The following is a 19,072-nucleotide window of genomic DNA, read 5'->3' as shown; positions in this document are numbered from 1 at the left end:
CTGGTTCTTCTGCAGGCATAGGCCGCACTGTCTGTAGTGTGTGTGTGTGTGTGTGTGTGTGTGTGCGTGTGTTTATCACGTGTCAGAAAAGCACTGAGCTCTAACCCACGCATGTGTGCCAAACCAGAGACACAGCCTCACTTCTGTATTTAAAACTACAGGGCATGCTGTACAAACGTGTAGGTTGATAGTTTTATTTATAGTATGTATTAACAGTGAGCCAGAAACATCTAAAACACAGCTAACTACTAATGCATCATGAAATTTGTGCAAAGAAACAAAAAGCTTATCCAAGAAAAACTGAGAACTTTTGTCAAATCAAGATGAGATTCTCACTCTAAAGCTCTCGTTGATGTGAAATAGAGACTCTTCTATGTTTTTTCACGTTTGTTAATTGCATACAGCTCAAAGTAATGGTCTGCCAATGGTTAAGTGATGGGAATATTACTCGTCTTTCTCCATCTAGTGGTCATTTGGAGAATACACAAGTATTTCTGTTCTGTGTGTAGTGTGGGGTTTCCTCCATGCAGGTTTCTCTCCTTGAATTAATAGTTCATATTCATTTAGTCCAAAATAGTTTGAAATGTAAACATTTTAATCAGCTCATAAATTACAAGACATTTTCAAATAAATTAATTTACATAAAGGGCTGTGAGTAAGTGAAACTGTACTGAAAATTATGGAATAATTTATATAATTATTTCCCAAAAGATCTACACACATATGTCAAAGATTAAATATAAGTTTTTGTAAAGAAAATGTACTAGGCACAGGAATTGTGTGTTGGAGCTTTTTTCACCTACAGGGACAGAATAACATAAATGGCATGCAGAGTACAGTGTTATTTTGGTTTTAATTTCAGTACAACATAATGTTGGTTTTAATTAGAGGTCAATGTAATGTCGTGGTAATTGCATTGGTTCAGATATACATCAGGTAAAATTATGAACAACTTTGTATAAGGAGAAAATCGCGATCTCCAACCCCATCTTACCTCCATGACAGGGGCTCCCTAAAGGTAAACGTGGTCAATACCACAAGTGGCAGAGAGGTATAGGCCTGTATGTGTTCCCTATGCCAAAGTCACGCGCTGGCCAGGCTTAAATGCAGCCGTGCCGTGAGACTTCCCGTCCGACCCTGTGTAGCCAAAGGATTCATATCTGGGGGGGGAGAAAAAAGAACGGTTTCAAAATGAGCACAAAAACGAAAGCTGGCTTCAAATCAAGAAAAGGAAATCCCTTTGTCAACATTAGAGCGGAACCGGTGAAATAAGAAATAAAATATATTTAATCTCGCCCATCCTTTAAAATCCATTTTTTTCAGGCTTGATGTTTGGAAATAGAGGGCAAATACCCCTAATTCCTTCTGGCATGGCTCCATAAACAATGAATACAGTCTTGTAACTCAGTCCCTAAATTCTCACTGGGCAGGCTTTCAAAACACCAAACTTGATTGGATGTGACATGCTGGTAATACGGCTTAGGAGATATGCAAATCATGCATTTCACAGCACGCGGATTCTCTCTTGGCTGCTCAGTTTAAGTGGTGCGATGATGAAATGCCAGTACTTAGGCAAAGACTCTTCTGAGAAAAATCATCAGACCTTGATTTAACAACTGTACTTTGAACTGAGATTTCAAACTGGTAGTCAGTGGGGCTAATTTGGGAGGTCAAATACAAGACGGATGAAAATGTGACCCATTTGAATGCATCTGATGCATTCAAATGAACGTGTTTCCCGGGTTTGCCTTGAATAGAGGTAAACAAGAATGCTCCATAAAACTGGTGGAGGCCATTATTTCATACAAGCGCCTCTTTGTAAAATGTGTGCCTCTTCGTAACAAGCGCGTCCTGACGGAGAGTACGCTTACTGACAATGGGAGGAAGGAACTGTGGATCGGAATGGGTGAAGGATACGAGATGGAAAACAGAGAGATAGAGAGAGAGAGGGAGGAAGGGCAACTCACAGCTCCGTGTACCTCCTCCAGTCCTGCCTGGTGACGGAGGCGCGCGTGGAGGCCAGCGCCGAGGTCAGGTGGGCGTGGCAGATCAGCAGGGCCGGCTTAGTGGGCCCCGCCTGCGTCAGCGCTGACTCCTCCTGAGCCCCAGACAGGAAGCAGACCGGGTGAGGCCACAGCTCGGTGACTTTCGTCGCGACGTTTAAATACTCATCAGACTCCTTTAGCGACTTCATTTCAAAAAAGAGCCTCCTGACAAATCTAGCGACTTCCTGAGCAGGCGTCAGCTTCCTCGAAAAACAGCCGCCAATGCTGCTCAGTGGGTCTGCAGTCTTTCCTGCGCTCGCTATCGACCAGCTCACATAACAGCGGCTGGCTAGTGAGTGCAGAGAGAAGCTACAGTCGACCATCCACCAGCGAGACACGTTTTCATATGCAAATGAGTATGCCAGGGTGTCATAAATGTGTAAATTAGCAGCTTCTAGTGACTTTTTGAGCGTGCTTTAGCTACTTTCCGTGGGGGAAAAAGTTGGCAACGCTGGATGAGGCGCTCTGTTACCATACCCCTCAATAAAACTCTGACAGCCAGCAAACCAGTGCCTAGTGCACCCTTAAAAGAATTCCTTTCCTTCAAGGTTTCTGACTCCCAGAAATGAGAACAAAGGATCAATGTGACGGGAGAATAACCCAGCATTCATTTTTTTCCTTTTTTTGAGAAATGTTCCCTTTATCTTTGGTGAATCATTGTGAGGTCGCTTTCAATACGTCAGCAAGCAAATATCTTGACTTATGTCTACTTTCCATGTTTTTATGACATTTTTAGTTCCACTAGTTTCATTTAATTTCCCTTTATGGTCCTCCAGTCATCATTCATTAGACTAGTTTAATTCCTTAAGCAAAGACAAGCAATAAAAGACTTTAAAACCCAAGTGTTGAAATGATATAATTATATTCTGGGTAACTACGTTGTACAACCTCACGGATGTGATCTTAAGTGCTATGGCCTGACCACTAAAAAAATGATATAAAACTGGAAAGTAGCATACAGTTAGCAGGCTCCTAATTATCACCAATACAAAAATGGTACCATTAAACAGCAAAATACGACATACCACAAAAATTTGACAAAGCGGCAAATCCCAAATGAGATCCCAATTGGCAGTGATAGATTATTGTATATCAACCTAATTTACGTTTTCTAGCTAACTGAAAAATAGTGGCCAGTAAGGTTACTGTACTGTCAGTACAGAATTCAATCAGTAAAGGATTCAAATGCTTAAAATTTTGATAATTTGACATTTCAGTTCTGAACGACCTCCGTTCCCAATTCTTTTACAGGTTCTACGGTAATGGAGAAAATGGCAAAAGAGAACAAAGATATATTAATTAATGTGACCCTGCTAAGGTCACCATCTTACAGCACAGAGAGATATAAAAGGCCTGTAACCTTGCTGCAGCAGTTGGTCTTGATGTTGGTCTTTAAGGATAGAGAGAACTTGTGCAATAAAATTTTGATGCTGGTCTGTCTTTTATTACAGAGAGATCGCCAAGCACCGTGAACCTGCTGCGGTAGTTGGTCTTGATTTTGGTCTCTATCTTTAAGGACAGAGAGGTTTACAGACACCATGAACCTGCTGCGGTAGTTGGTCTGATGTTGGTCTTTGTCTTTAAGGATAGGTAGATGTACATGCACCGTGCTGGTCTCTATCTTTAAGGACAGGTAGATGTGCACGCACCGTGAACCTTTTGTGGTAGTTGGTCTTGATGTTGGACTCTATCTTTAAGGATAGATAGATGTACACGCACCGTGCTGGTCTCTATCTTTAAGGATAGATAGATGTACACGCACCGTGAACCTGCTGCGGTAGTGTTGTGTTGGCTCTTAGGATAGATGTTCTGCACCTGCTATCTTTAAGGATAGATAGATGTACACGCACCGTGAACCTGCTGCGGTAGTTGGTCTTGATGCTGGCGATGTCGGTGCGCAGGAGCTCCAGCTGCTCGTGGCTCAGCTCCTGGTAGCCCTCCTGCAGGGAGGCCATGAAGACGGGTGTGTGGTAGCAGCTGGGGTCCCGCAGAGACGCGCCCGTAAGGTCATGGGTCACCGAGTTTGGGCCCGAAAGGCACTGAGAGTTCTGGGGTGAGAAAAAAAACAAAAAGGCTTTGATGCCTTTGAACTCCGAACTTTGCAAATGCATATCAAGGAAATGCAGACATAACAATATATAAAATAATGATTGCAAACACCATGTATTAACTCACAGCCAAACAGAACAGAAACTGAGCTTATTTATAAAGAACAAATTGCACCACGGGCCAGGACACACGCTCATGATGAAAGGAACTGAACTGCAATCTTTCCTAGCACTTTTACATAGTCTTAACACCCAATTAGGAGTGATTTTTCATTTCATTGTTTTCGCAGACTGGACTTTTTTTTTTGCAGAGGTTTGTTTAATGTAGTTTAATGCTCATTAGGATTGTTTTGTCCTTGTTTGTATAACTTAGTTCATAAGGACTGCTTGCAAGCGGTCAGTCGAGTCTTTACTTCCTGAACTTGCAGTCTGTCTTCGGACTATAACTTTTACCCTCATTACGACACTTTGATCCCTCATCTTTGCACTAGTGTCTGCATTGTCAGTCGCTCTGAATAACAGCATACAGATTACTAAATGCCAGGAACATATAAAGCAAAATCAACCAGAAAAGGTAAATAGTTTTTTTGTGTAGTTTGTGTTGGGACAGCTACTTCAACAGCTTTTTAGTTACTACCAGTTCAGTAGTCACCTTATAAATTACCGCCATCTTGATGCTGCCATCAAGGGGATGCTTTTGCATGTCACAGATTAAGGCACCTTACTGTAGCCATGACAGCTAGCTAACTAAATGGTTGTTAATGTTGGCTAGCTATGTCAATCAAGATGCCTATGCTTCATTGACACATGAAATCATGGATAACTGCTGGATAGTACATTTCCCTTCATGCAAACTGACCTGTCTCCAAAAAATGTATTTCTTATTTTGTAAAGACCTTGTTGGTTATGAATAAAACAGGATAAACTAGCTACCCCTGAGTTTGCTTAATTTACTCCCAGTAGATCATTGCTCCACCACCAAGTACTCCATGCAAAGCCTTGCATGGCACTGTGACAGGATTTGAGGCTTAGCCGAACCAAGAAGAACCAAGAGAACCTCTGAGTAAATTCAAGATCCCAACAATGTAGCAGGCGTGCAGCTGCTCTCACACAAGCGCGCGTCCTACCAGCTCTGAGAGCGACGGGTTCCCCAGCTCCGACTCGCAGGAGCTGCCGAAGTACAGCCTCCAGATGTTGTGGTGCGGGTCCTCCAGGGGCAGCTCGCCCGGGTCCAGCCCGCCCTCTCCCTCCCCCGCCGAGTCGTCCGACCCGCTGCTGTGGTTCAGGAAGATCATGGAGGACAGGCTGACGTCACTGTCCGAGCCGGAGCCCAGATCCTGCGGCCGAGGACGCGAGATTTTAATTTTATTTATTTAACCAGGAATACCCCACTGAGATCAAAATCTCTTTTGCAAGGGGGACCTGGCATAAAACACAAAGTTACCCTACAGGACAGTTGACAATCACATTACAAACAACAAATGGGTAATGAGACAGTAGTATAACTGTAATTAAAGAGCAGTGCAGAGGTTAAAAGCAGGAGTGTACTTCAGTCAGCAATCAGCAAATTAAGTTCATTTATCTAAAAAGTTTAAGACTTTTTTTGTAGACTGTTACAACTATATGGTGCAAAATTCCAAAATCAGTAGAGGGACAAGGTAATTTTGTTAAGTATCACATCCCAACAGCAAAAGTGATAATTATGTGGATTTATAATTAGCAGACAGACAAAATAGGAAGGAAATAGACCAATCATTGTTTTATAGATGAATATATCCAAAGACATGCAGGTTAGGCTACTTTTGGGGGCAATTCACAGAGCATTGCAGCAAAAGAGCACATGTGCTCAGTCAACCTACCTTGTATAAATAAAGGTTAATAAATAGATATACCAGTGGATCAATCTGCACAGGTGTTAAGAAGTCAAACTAGACCAATCATATAAGAAGAAACGTTATACGCTGCATTTTGAAATATAACAGCATAGGGCTGAAGACCAGGCTCGTTCTAATGACTCATCAGTGACTGACCGAGTTACTGCCTTCACAGCAGCAGGCTGAACTGCACCCCGAAATCTCAGCTGGAAAGGAGGGCTGTACGCTAACATTTTTTTCGAGGAGCACGTGCAGCCAAGTCAAAAAATTTAGGAGCACACTGTGGAAGATAAATAGGAGTATGTATTTTTGCTGACTGATTAACTAAGTGAAAAGAGAGAGACCAAAAGAAAAAAGCACTGTCTTCTAGATGAACTAAGGTGTATGTGACAGAAGCGTTGTTTTTTCCTGATAAGCTAAAAAAACTGTTGTTTATCAGCCTGTGTGAACTACAAGTGACCTTGAACTGTCTATAACACCCTTGTTTTTCTATTATCCCGAATTAGGGTTTTTTTAATAGCAGTGCAGAAATACTGTGAAAGGCTCATTTTGTCTCCCCCTCATCCAGAGATGTTTTAGCAGTCCTGAGTGCAGAGATCTCTCCATGTATGCATGTAATAAAGAAGCCTTATAGCCATAAACAGAGTGCGCGCATTGTCCATGACAACACTAATGTATCCTAATTAGTAGAAATTATTTTTACAGTTAGCAGACATGAAATTTCAGGACCAAATGTTCCCAAAATGGGAGCGCTGTAGAGAATGGTTGGCGCCTGTGTTCTTACAATGTGGAAACCGCTCTAAATTTGCTGATTGGACGGACACCACCTCTAAAACACACCTGGCTGCTGTTTTCATGTATTATTAATGTATTGGCTAGTAGGCAGCTCAACCATAATGGATTTCCCATACTTAAATACCTAAGCAACTTGATCAGGTAGTACTGTGTTGCGTATTTGCAGCACTGTACTTTCTTTTTATTTTTGCACAATTTCCTTGCCAGTTTTTTTCCTCTTCTCCCACTCTCAGTTGCATTCAGAAGCCCTCGTCACCAACGTGACAATCTTACATTACATTACATTACAGGAATTTGGCAGACGCTCTTATCCAGAGTGATGTACAACAAAGTGTATAACCATAACCAGGAACAAGTGTGTTGAAAACCCTAGAGGGAAGGGGTCTCTGCCAGTTCAGGAGAGCATAGACAAGCAGAGGCTCTAGTCTGAAGTGTTTTCGGTTAGTTCCCACTTCTCTATAGTCTGCAGTTCAGTCTTTACCCCGGATGAGTGTACTTTAACTTAGCTGCTCTAAGGCACTATCCTGATTGACTGTAATACCCTCATTGACCAGAGTAACTATCCACATTTCACTGACTGAATCCCTCCATATCTGATACCAAGACAATGCCACGTTTTTCCAGGGCCTGCCACAGGGGGGCGGTGTGTGACACTCACGTGAAGGTGGCCGGGCCCTAGGCAGCTGTGGACGGCTTCCAGCTGGGCGTTGTACAGCAGGGCCTTCAGATCCGCCCCGGTGAAGGAGTCAGTGGCGCTGGCGACCTGCTCCAGGTCCACGTCTCCCGCCAGCGGGACGGACTGGGTCAGGGCTTTCAAGATCTCCAGACGGGCCTCCTGAAGGGGTGGAGGGTAGCAAAGATGAGCTGAGGGGCTCCCCGGATCAACAAGATCCACCCAGTACAGGCAGGGGTGTAATACCTGGTTGGGTGAGGGGGAGTACAGGTAGGGGTGTAATACCTGGTTGGGTGAGGGGGAGTACAGGTAGGGGTGTAATACCTGGTCGGGTGAGGGGCAGTACAGGTAGGGGTGTAATACCTGGTCGGGTGGTGAGGGGCAGTACAGGTAGGGGTGTAATACCTGGTCGGATGAGGGGCAGTACAGGCAGGGGTGTAATACCTGGTTGGGTGGTGAGCGGCAGTACAGGTAGGGGTGTATACTGGTCGATGAGGCAGTACAGCAGGTGTAACCTGGTTGGGTGGTGAGCGGCAGTACAGGTAGGGGTGTAATACCTGGTCAGGTGGCAGAGGCAGGGGCGTAATACCTGGTTGGGTGGTGAGGGGCAGTACAGGCAGGGGTGTAATACCTGGTCGGGTGGGGGGCAGTACAGGCAGGGGGGTAATACCTGGTCGGGTGGGGGGCAGTACAGGGACTTGTCCAGGCGGCCGGGTCTCAGAAGCGCAGGGTCTATGAGGTCAGGGCGGCTGGTGGCAGCCAGGACATACACACCTGCGGGCCACATGACATGGACTCGCTCATTAACAGAACCCAGTACACCATGCTTCAGCTCAGCATCGGCCTTCACTCCAACATCTCCAGCACAAAATAAATGAGTAACAGGATATGAATGACCATGGCCCTGTTTCATGAAGCACAGCTGGATAACTGCACAAAGAAAACCCGGAACCCTCCCAAACCTGGAATATGGACTGACGTAAGAAGAGCTGCTCCAGGTTTTACTCAGCGCAGTTATACAGCTAACTCAGTAATCCTGCCTAGTGAAATATCCCCCTGGGGCTGCCAGGCTGATTTACACACCTGACGCCAAACTGACATCATCTGTTTGAAAATAAGCTACCAATGTTAAAGTCAGTGCCCTCAATAAAAACCGTTTAGAAAAAATGCCAACTGGTACCTTTTTGACATAATAATTTTAGGAGGAAAAAACCCTTAATCTCAGTAGGCTTTTCAGCTAGTCGTTATAGTATGTTCTCATGGTCACATGCGACACCCAAATGAATATGCATGTTTGATGCAAAAGAAATTTCAACGCACAATGAAAAATATCATAATTTAATCTAGTTCAACACTGTAAGTCAGAGCAAAATTTGTTAATGCTGCCGACAGGTAAATGGGCACCTACTTGCCTTGCAGAACAAAAAAGCCTATAAAATAAGCCCGCCGTAAAAGGGACATTTCTCCAGAAAAGCAGCCTTACCCTGAAGCCCCTCCACCCCGTCCAGCTGGGTGAGTAACTGATTGACCACCCTGTCCGTGACGCCCGTGCTGTCGTGACCCCGGCGCGGTGCCAACGAGTCAAACTCGTCGAAAAACAGTATGCAGGGCTTGGCGGACTGGGCCCTGCGAATGGACGACAATGGAGGTCAGTGCTGGGTCAGAGGTCATCTTTCCATAGTACAGAGCTCAGTTAACAAGGCTTAGGTGTTAGAGAGGGAAAGGTGCCTTCCAACATTTCGTTCAGCTTTTTCCATTTTTGCGCTTTCACTAAAATGGCAGCATTTCCACTTCCTTTTACTTTACAAGGACCTACTTCCTGTTTGGCAGTTCCATCCCTCAGCATCCTAAATAGTGCTTGTCAACGGGAAGTGCTTTGCATAAGACCTAATGTTTATGAAATCAATATGACTGAAAGCAATTTGGAGATAATTTTTGTCCATTATATAATTGTTTGGATCACAGACACTCAAGTCACAATTTTAAAACTTTTTAACCGAGTGACCGACCAACCTACAGTATTTCTAATGCGAAAGTCAAGGGCCTTCGAGGACAATATCAAGGAGCATATTTGATAATGAATGATTTACTAAATGGACTTTAAACTGTAAACCCCATCCTCAATTTGGATTTTAGACAGTTCAGCGATACATAGCTACAGAAAGAAAAGTGGAGGACAGACCTCTGGAACACATCCCGTACAGCCTGCTCGCTTGCCCCGATGTACTTGCTCAGAAGCTCCGGACCCTGCGGGCACACAACCACAGCAAGCCGCTCACCCACCCCATCTCCGTAAGCAACCTGCTGAAACCACCTTCTAGAACAAACCTACTCAACTCTGGTGCTTTAGAGCCATAATTCAACTGTTTTTGTAGGCTAATTTTTTTTAAACATTGTAATTAAATCTAAAAGTGGAAAAGTAGCTGGAGAAGGCAAGTAAATCGGCAAATTGAGTAAAGTGATATTATAATGGCCAGAGGAATAATGTCAAAAGCACTGCAGCTGTTGTTTGGGTAAAGCCTGAAAGCCCCTCTGATTGCATTGTTTTTGTCTTAATAAGTCTAATAAAACAGATCCTGAGTTGCAGAATTTGGAGCTGGCTCAGGATGATGCAGGGAGCCTTGTTTATACAAACACATCATGCATCAGTGGAAGCAGTGGTGTACTGCTGGACCAGAAACAAAACTACTGTGTCCCCCCTAAGGTCTGACCACATCTGCTGGAATTTCATCTTAGTGCTGCTTGGATGATACACTTATATTTTGTAACTTCCTGTGTGCTGGCCAATCAGAGCTCCGTTGGGCGGTCATTTCCTGTGTTGCGGCCAATGAGAATGCTGTCGGGGGGACAGTACGGCCGGGGGCACCTTGATGCTGATGAAGTTCATGCCGCTCTCCTTGGCCACGGCCCCGGCCAGCAGAGTCTTCCCAGTTCCGGGAGCCCCGTACAGCAGCACGCCGGAGCGCTGTCGGATCGGAAGGTTCGCGAAGAGCGCGGGGTGCTGGAACGCACAAAGATGGTGGCGTGAGCAGACAAGATATCCACTAGCATCACATTATGGCCCTTCACTTAGACAGGATATGAAACCAAACAGGGTGGGCCAAACATCTTTATCATTGGTAATATTTAATTTCACATATATTTAAATAAGGACACACAGTGTCAATGATGCGAAGCACCGTTCAGCTGCTTGCGTGTTAATAGCACCCCCCTGTGGAGAATTTTAAGCCTGCTAAACGTGAGTTAGTGAGTGTGTGATTGAGTTACAATTTAGGTCCATGAGGTGCTTTGCATCTGAAAATGCAACAGAAAAGGTTTTACATGCACATCAGTAGCCATCATCCCACAACCAATGCAGTTCCCTCAGTAAATGAGGATTAAATCCACGTTATTTTGTAGGATTAAGAGACTTGTCGCGGTGAATTGAAACCAGCCATTCGGCAGGGCACAAAGCCATTGCCATGGTGGCTGAAGAGGAGCTAGGGGGAGGGGCTGCACCTTGGCGGGCAGAAGGATGGTGTCCATCAGCAGCTGCTGTGCCTCGTGAAGCCCGCCCACCCGATCCAGGCCCACGGCGCTGGGGGGGTGGAGCCGGACGTGCCACAGGGAGGGCGGGGTGAAGCCCTTCAGGGCCTGCTGGAAGTCAGACGTGGACAAGCACACCTCTGTAACAGACAAAGCAAACCCACGAAAAATAAGCAAACAAACAGAAAAACCCAAACAGACCTCATTTGATTGTAATTAACACAAGAAAAGAACAACGGAGTAAATTATCCTAGAATTCTCAGGTAATTTCATTCATCAGATTTAACAGAAGGAACAGATATTACCCATATGCACAAATCACACAATTACTTCCAGTAATGCTGTTGTCAAATGGATGCTGCAATTACAAAACCTGCTCTCTATGGTGCTGTCAGCGTATCTGCTATACAGCCAGACAGCCTGGCAGCTAACTACCAATGTGCTGGCACTAGCGGTCTGTTTGCTTGCTGGCTGGACGGGCAGCTGAAGCAGCTTGATAGTCATCTAGTTGGAGTTTATGCAGCCGCTAGTGCCAGCACACGGGTGGCCTGTGTGAGGGATTCTTCCGTCAGTACCTGGCACAGAGCTGCCCCTGCTGTGCAGGGCATTGGCATGGATGGCCCTCTCCACCAGCAGGGTGAAGTCCCGGGGCAGATAGCCCTCCGTCTCCCTGGCCAGGCTCTCCAGGTCCAGCGCACCCAGGGTCTCGGGGGAAACCGCGCTCTTGCTCCTGACCACGGCGCTCAGGATCTCCCGCCGCTGCGCCTGCAACACACCGTCATCTCACTCGCCTCTCTCCCTGCACAGAGCACGCCCCCCGTCTTCCCCGAAAAGGACAGCTCATCGGACACTCTCAGTCCCCCACTGGAGCCATCGCTTGGGTACGTCACATTAAGACAAAACAAAGCATGAATGACCATAGAAAACTTGAAAAAAAATTAAATACATATCTGACACCACAACACACCATCACAAATGACTGCACTGATGTCACAGCAACAGACATGATATATATAATCGGTAAGGCACTAACTGGCACAGGACTGCACTTAATCCTCACAACTCAGGAAAAAGTTAAATGGAATTAAAAGTTCAGTTAAAGCGTGCCAAGCACTAATTTTTGAAAAGATTATACTTTACTGCTGTACCTACTGTGCCAATACACTCTGCTGGAGTTTAATTAAATCTCTTCTCTGGTTTAACATAAACAATTTTGTGGTCTATTAGACAGCAAGTGGAACACACTTCTTCTTAAGATCTTTAAGAGGATTTTAAATAGCCACACGCAGAATTTAAGTGCACTTCTTTCCCCAAAGTGCTGAAATCCTGCAGATTTATTAGCTCGGTAAAATATTGAGTATGCGACCACCTGCAGCAATTTAGCCGAATAATTGATCCAACTCTGTAATTAATGGCTCAGACTGCAGGAATTCCCACTGCAGGACTTTAGGCCCACAACTGCCGTTCCTGAGCTACACTGTAACAACTCTGTACTTCTAGCACAATTCATAATTAACGTTGTGCGTCTTTTACTATGCGCTTAATGGACTGTTGGACTGTTTTTTTAGTTTGGCACTTATGAGTGGCCATATGTTTATTAAAGAACTTCTTACAATGACGCCTGGTTTCAAAAATCACACTCAGTCACTGTAATCGTGCAGGCATTCAGCTAGCCGTACTGTACGCACTGCAGGCCTCTGTGGATAGGCAGGCCTGTGACATGAGCAGACCTCGTCTGTACCTGGTCTGAGGGCTGGATGTGGGCGAAGCACTGGAAGAGGTGGGATCCCTGTGCCTCCGCCAGGGACGGGTGCAGGGAGTGCTCGCTGCGGCTGGTGGCCAGCAGGGTGACGAGCCCGCCCTGCAGCACGGCCTCGCCCGCCACGTCCCTCAGACCTGAGACAGCGACACGGGAGAGCGAGGACGCAGCGTGGGTTAAATAACAGGCGCTCACTTCCTGTTCACCTCCACAGACGTTCTTAAGAGGTTTCTACACGTAGTATCGCAGCACATTTATGTGAACGTACGTCGCCTTTGCACATTTCTGCAGAAATCCTACTCCATTATAATACATACACAATAATAAGCAGACATTTGCTCCTTAAAGAATTCAATGTGAAATGTTATTTAAATAAATTATGCAACAGGTTGTTACAGGGAGAGCAACCTTAAGCATATTTACATAATATGAAGATGGGACAGGAGACACGTACTCTGGGCTAACTGAAGGCGGTGAAGCGCCTCTGGGCCATGCTCATGTTCCGGGGAGACAGCCGCCCCCGTCACATGATCCAGGTCATCCAGAAGGACCACTGAAGGCTGTCTCCAAGCTGCCTGCTCAAAAACCTCCTCCAGCCTCTGCCGTATCGTCTCCACTCGCTTTCCTGAAATGGGTTACTGTATATCAAATCAGACCCTGAAATGGGCTATATCAAATAAAACCCTGAAATGGGCTATATCAAATCAGACCCTGAAATGGGCTATATCAAATCAGACCCTGAAATGGGCTATATCAAATAAAACCCTGAAATGGGCTATATCAAATCAGACCCTGAAATGGGCTATATCAAATCAGACCCTGGAATGGGCTATATCAAATAAAACCCTGAAATGGGTTACTGTATATCAAATCAGACCCTGAAATGGGCTGTATCAAATCAGACCCTGAAATGGGCTATATCAAATCAAACCCTGAAATGGGCTGTATCAAATCAGACCCTGAAATGGGCTATATCAAATCAGACCCTGAAATGGGCTATATCAAATCAAACCCTGAAATGGGCTATATCAAATCAGACCCTGAAATGGGCTATATCAAATCAGACCCTGAAATGGGCTATATCAAATCAAACCCTGAAATGGGCTATATCAAATCAAACCCTGAAATGGGCTATATCAAATCAAACCCTGAAATGGGCTATATCAAATCAAACCCTGAAATGGGCTATATCAAACACAGTGCTGCATCACATTACTGTATTACGCACAACACAGCATTACACATATAAATTTGCCCTATCATTGCAGCAATGCTCGTGAAAAAACAGGTTCGCAAGTGCAGCCTCACGAGTACTGTATTCCTCACAAGCGCAATGAACGCATCACGCGCATCGACATCGCATCACCATCACACGTGCCTTAAGAACAGAGCTACACAATCACATAGTGAACCGCAGTAAAATGCATCATCGCAAGCATAGTGTCTAAACACAGCATCGCGCGCACACACATCACGGGTCTAAATGCAGGCTCTAAGATACAGCGTGGCAGCGCATCATCTCCATGGCAACATCCCTACTTCCTACCTCTCAGTTTCTTGCAGTCGATGACCACCACGTGAGCGTCGAGCTCCTCGGCTGCTTTCCTGCACAGCGCTTTGGAGAACGCGGTCTTCCCGCTTCCCTGCAACGCACATACGGCATCACAATGGCGCACGCTCACTCTCTCACACGCAACGGGGACAGCAATTTCAGCCCTGAGCCACTCGGGAGTGCAGTTAGACTGTAAATGCTGGCCCACGTTTACCAGTACCAAAGCACAAAGCACAAAGCCGTCACCGAGATTACCCTTCGTTTTTCTTGCTGAGCAGCATCTTCTCATATGCAGAGCAAGCTGGTCTCCCCTCCCCCACCCCACTTGTTTGGATATGAGCACTGTCTGAATTATCTACATTTTTTATTTATTTGTTGTACTTTGGTGTCCCTGAAAAACAGTAGATACCCACCCCAGGGACACCTCTGCCTTTCTCTAGCACCGATGCGCGGCGGTATTTACCCCGGCGCCTGTGACCAACAGCGCCCCGTTTCTGAGCCCCGGGGTTGCGGCTGCCAGCTCTTCAGACAGGGGGCGCCCCAGCAGACTGTGGGAGATGTGCTCGAAGGCCGTTACCCCGATATCCTCCATTCCCCTGGACAGAGGGCAAGAGTCAGACAGTGCTGTGCTCTGAATTTCAAGGAAACACTTGAGTTCTTTGTTTTTGAATATCTGGACTTTATTCCCCAGTTTAAAGCCAAAATGTATCATTTTATTATATATTTTATTATATTATACATTATATATTTATTTGCTTAGCAGGTTCCCCTGCACAGAGCAATGGACAGTATGAAAATTTTGCATATTAGCCAAATATGCTGCTGGATATTTGTTAAAGAAATCCAGATCATGTACTGGTATTTTACCAGGAAACCACCCAGCGCAAGCCCAATTCATAACCAACAAATTAGATGTCTAACCCTGATTAAGACTAAAAAATAAGGCTTACCCAAGACTATCCAGCGAAGGAAAAGACAGATAATTTGTGTCATCATCGGCTTTTGCAGGGACAGTCAGTGGCTCCCAAACAACCTGGAAATGTACAAACCATAATGAACACAGGCTTGTTTCAAATACAATGTATGTAGAGCACCCTCTGTGCAATAAGAGTAGTGAAATCAAAGAGCCAATAACACATAGCCACTACCTGTATGTTAGTTTTCTGCAGCAGACGTGCAGTTAACAAGAACACCTCATCAGACTTCACACTCTCAGACTCTGGCTTTAACACAGTCAAAGCAAACTCCAGATGTTCTGGGGGGAAAAAAGCTGATTAATTACACTAACAAACAGTTTCAATTCAAGTATATTAATGCTGTGAAAACAGGCAAACAAAGTATACTATATACACTACATTGTATATAAAGTATACACTATGTCGCCAAATTCAATACTGGTATAAGCAGAGATCACAATCATTGTCACTAGTGCACTTGTAAGCCCTTTTTAAAATACTGAAATGCAGCGCTGAAAGCCTACCTTCGCAGACAGGAAGTGTGATGAAATGAGAACGACCAGTCACACAGCTCAGGGCATCATCATTTTGAGAATGCAGCCAACACAAGAAGGCTGCCTGAACGTCCAGCTCGTTCTCAGTCTGCTGCTGAAGAGAACCAACAAATATTCAAAGCGCGTTCAACAAGTCTCCACAATATAGTACACTTAAACTACGGGCCATATCAAGACTACAAGCAGTTCTGAATTGGAGGTCTTCTACACACTTCTGTTCTTGCACACATGAACCACAGCATCACAATTATCATTTAATTTCATATAGGAAAGAAGCATAATCGACTGCCTGATAAATATGATAAAAGACCTGATTAACAAAACTCACTAGTTCTTGCAACAGCTGCAGTTGGACGACAGAAGCCAATTTAGGGGTCGATTTTATTGGCTGAATTCTCACAGCTGAGTGCATATCAATATTTAGCCGCTTCCTTAAGATTTCAGGAATCTGTAAAATAACAACAAATACCGTCAGTCCCTGCAATAAATAAGAGTTCTATTCTAGAGTTACTTCAACAAGTAATATATGGATTATTAAATGTGGTGTCACCACAGACCTTTGAAGAAATGGACATCATTGAAGCACATATTTATCTGGTTTTATAGAAATCTGGTAAAAAAAAAACAGGTTTAATGGGGCACCTGGTCTGAGGGTTTGGCCTAGAATCCCAGGAGGCATACTCACCCAGACCCTCCCACTGTAGAGCTGTCTCCCTCCGCTGCTGTTCTGGGCCTCCAGGATCTCCTCTGCACAGTGACAGACCACCTTGACCACTAAGGGCTGCTCCAGGGCCTCATCGGGGGCAGGGCCAGCAGGGGGCGTGGCCGCGCTCCCTCTCTTTTTCTCCGAGGCCTGCTTCGCTCTCTCTCTCAGCTCCTTGGCCGAGAGCAGGCGGGAGACCCTGCCGTACGATACGGCGGTTGGGCCCCGGTCCCCAGCGTCCTCGCAGTGGCCCCAGGGCAGGACGTGCAGGGCCCCGTGGGCGCCGCCCCAGTGGCCAGCACAGACAGGCGTGGCCCTGCACGCCCTGAATACGCCGTCCCTGAGGAGAGGGGGTATAGGCGGAACGGAGGGCGCCTCCCTCTCGGGGCTGACGCCGCCCGAGAGCATGTACCTCACCAGGCTCTTCAGATGGCTGACTCCGCCCCACAGGCCGCCCGTGCCGGGCTCGGGCGTGTCCAGCAGGGCACCCTGGGCGGACTCCGGGACCTCAAAGTTCCCCTGCCTGCGCACACCCGGGCTCTGGTTTGGGTCTGCAGAGCCAGCTGGCCTGGGCCGAGGGGTGGTGGGGTGTTCTCCCCCTTCCCGCGATTTGGGTGCGACCACAAGCTCGGTGAACTGCTCCAGGTGACCATAAGGTACAGACGGTGAGAGGGAGGCTGTAGCACACGAGGAGGACACAATCAAGAATACGTGTGTGAATAATGTCTAGACTTAATTCCTTCTCCCTACTTCAACTTGTCTTTCGGTCCTGTACCTGCCATGTTGAACATGTGGTACAATAATATGCCCGGAGTCACTGTTAGGGTTTTATACAGTTTTATGAATGTAGCAGTTGTAGCACTGTAGGATTGATGTGGTTACCCTTCTGTACACGGCACTCTGTATTGTACTTGTGGGTGCCTAGCAGCTAAATGGATAACATGAGGAATACTTCGCACTGACCTATTTGGATGTAGATAACAGTACGTTGGTTCACCCACACAGGAAACACTCCAGCAGGGAAAACTACTCGAATCTGATCCAGGAGCTGCTGCTCCAGTGCTGAGCTGTGGAGCTCCTGAGGACGAAAAGGCTACACTGGTATATACAGCCCCATGGAGTGGTCAGTCAGCTTTATCCCCATTATCACAGTTAGCAATAGTCCACCTGTACATAATATAACTTTGAAATGTAAACTACACCTCATATAACTACGAAACATTGGCATATTGCCCCAGATGCATGCAGATCATAAAATGAATATATTTACAAAAAGGTGCACACCATTTACAATCCCAGAAGAGACGTTTACTTGTTTTGAGCCAATTGTATCTGTCCTACCAGTTTAAAAATGTCACTTAAACAGTATGCAGGCATTATAATATTAATCTAAGGACTCTCAGTCAGTCATATGAAGAGAGAAATGATCCCTTTTTCAGGAGAAAGAGGGCCTTACCAGTATCTCCCAGTCATCTGATGACAGTGGCTCCACCATTACCTGTTGAACAGACAGGACCTGCTGACAGGGCCGCAGAAAGCCCTGCAACATCATGTCAAACCGACGTTAGTTTTTAATACATTTCACGTATAGCAGAACTAAACTGTTTATTCTGTGTTTTAAAAAAAAAAAATCATGCTGAACAAAGATACAAAATTTGCTCTAATATTTAGTAGCTTAGTAATGCTATTTAAAAGTAGCGATAGAACGATAAAACGTTTATCGCCACCAACATGCCAAGTCACCTGCTCTCCATCTTTGATTCCAAGTTTGTCCCCCAGCTGCCTATTCACCTCGACCGTGTTTTCGTTCCGATTTGAATTTTTCAGACATCTCGTCCAGCTTAGATATACAGGAGTACAGACACCCCAGGTAAGCTCTAAAACTTGAGTCTGTTGTGAGGAATAATACTTTTAGTGTCAGTACAATAAAATCACGGTTACCATTGTGACAACACGAGTTTGACACGCAACCACAAATTCGTCAACAGACGATCGCCCCTATCAAAGCGCTTCATAGTATTATTCTGCAACTGAACAAATCTTACTATTGTGATTGCGTAAAAAATTAGTTAGGTAACATTATAACGTGTCATGGCAATGTCTTACCTCTTGAAGACAGAGCTGTGATACTAAGTTGGAAGGAAGGTGAATGAAACAGTTTTTAGAGTTGTTAAACACCACGGTGACAGGTTGAATCCCATGGCTACCCAGCATTGTTCATTCGCTAACCTAGCCAGGCAGAAATAGCCTTGGTGGGCTGAGGGTTTACATTAAGGTTGACACACTCTGGATAGGCTACATTGGATACAGAGCATGACCGTAACGTGTTCTTCTCTGTGCAAATACACAATTGACAGATCAAAAATTCATTGATCATTTGTTAGCCGATCGTGAAATTTTCATCCGGATGCCTACAGCTGGAAAAACAAAACAATTTCCAGTTTACCCGAGACTGAAAACACTGCAACTACAACGTTAACTAGCTGAAGTTAACTTCGCATCTACTGATGCTGTCTTGTTGCTCATTGTTCATTGGATGAAATTCAGACACGTGACCTCTCTACTTCATAGCGATTGGAGAATTGTTC

General features: G+C 45.4%; 1 protein-coding gene across 3 annotated transcripts; it reads right to left on the bottom strand.

The window, feature by feature from the left end:
* Window positions 1-574: 574 nt before the first annotated feature.
* On the bottom strand, window positions 575-19,009 carry pex1 (peroxisomal biogenesis factor 1). Of its 3 annotated transcripts, none has more exons than XM_064348285.1 (24): window positions 18,591-19,009; window positions 18,228-18,374; window positions 17,941-18,024; window positions 17,448-17,562; window positions 16,467-17,161; window positions 16,110-16,229; window positions 15,752-15,875; window positions 15,420-15,526; window positions 15,222-15,304; window positions 14,735-14,867; window positions 14,266-14,362; window positions 13,174-13,344; window positions 12,702-12,856; window positions 11,536-11,725; window positions 10,934-11,100; window positions 10,302-10,436; window positions 9,618-9,682; window positions 8,919-9,061; window positions 8,067-8,209; window positions 7,421-7,597; window positions 5,221-5,430; window positions 3,896-4,093; window positions 1,968-2,098; window positions 575-1,160 (listed from the first exon to the last, which is right to left on the bottom strand). In XM_064348285.1, exons 1-24 carry the CDS (start codon window positions 18,696-18,698, stop codon window positions 1,073-1,075), a joined length of 3,786 nt encoding a protein of 1,261 aa, XP_064204355.1. In that variant the 5' UTR covers window positions 18,699-19,009; the 3' UTR covers window positions 575-1,072. The 3 variants fall into 3 exon arrangements, with proteins under 3 accessions (XP_064204355.1, XP_064204356.1, XP_064204357.1); XM_064348286.1 differs by having other exon boundaries at window positions 15,752-15,872; XM_064348287.1 differs by having other exon boundaries at window positions 8,106-8,209; window positions 18,591-19,008.
* Window positions 19,010-19,072: the final 63 nt, after the last annotated feature.

Source organism: Anguilla rostrata, chromosome 8, assembly GCF_018555375.3.
Source record: "Anguilla rostrata isolate EN2019 chromosome 8, ASM1855537v3, whole genome shotgun sequence".
Taxonomy (NCBI): domain Eukaryota; kingdom Metazoa; phylum Chordata; class Actinopteri; order Anguilliformes; family Anguillidae; genus Anguilla; species Anguilla rostrata.
Note: the sequence above shows the minus strand (reverse complement) of the source record. Positions and strands in the feature narration are given on the sequence as shown.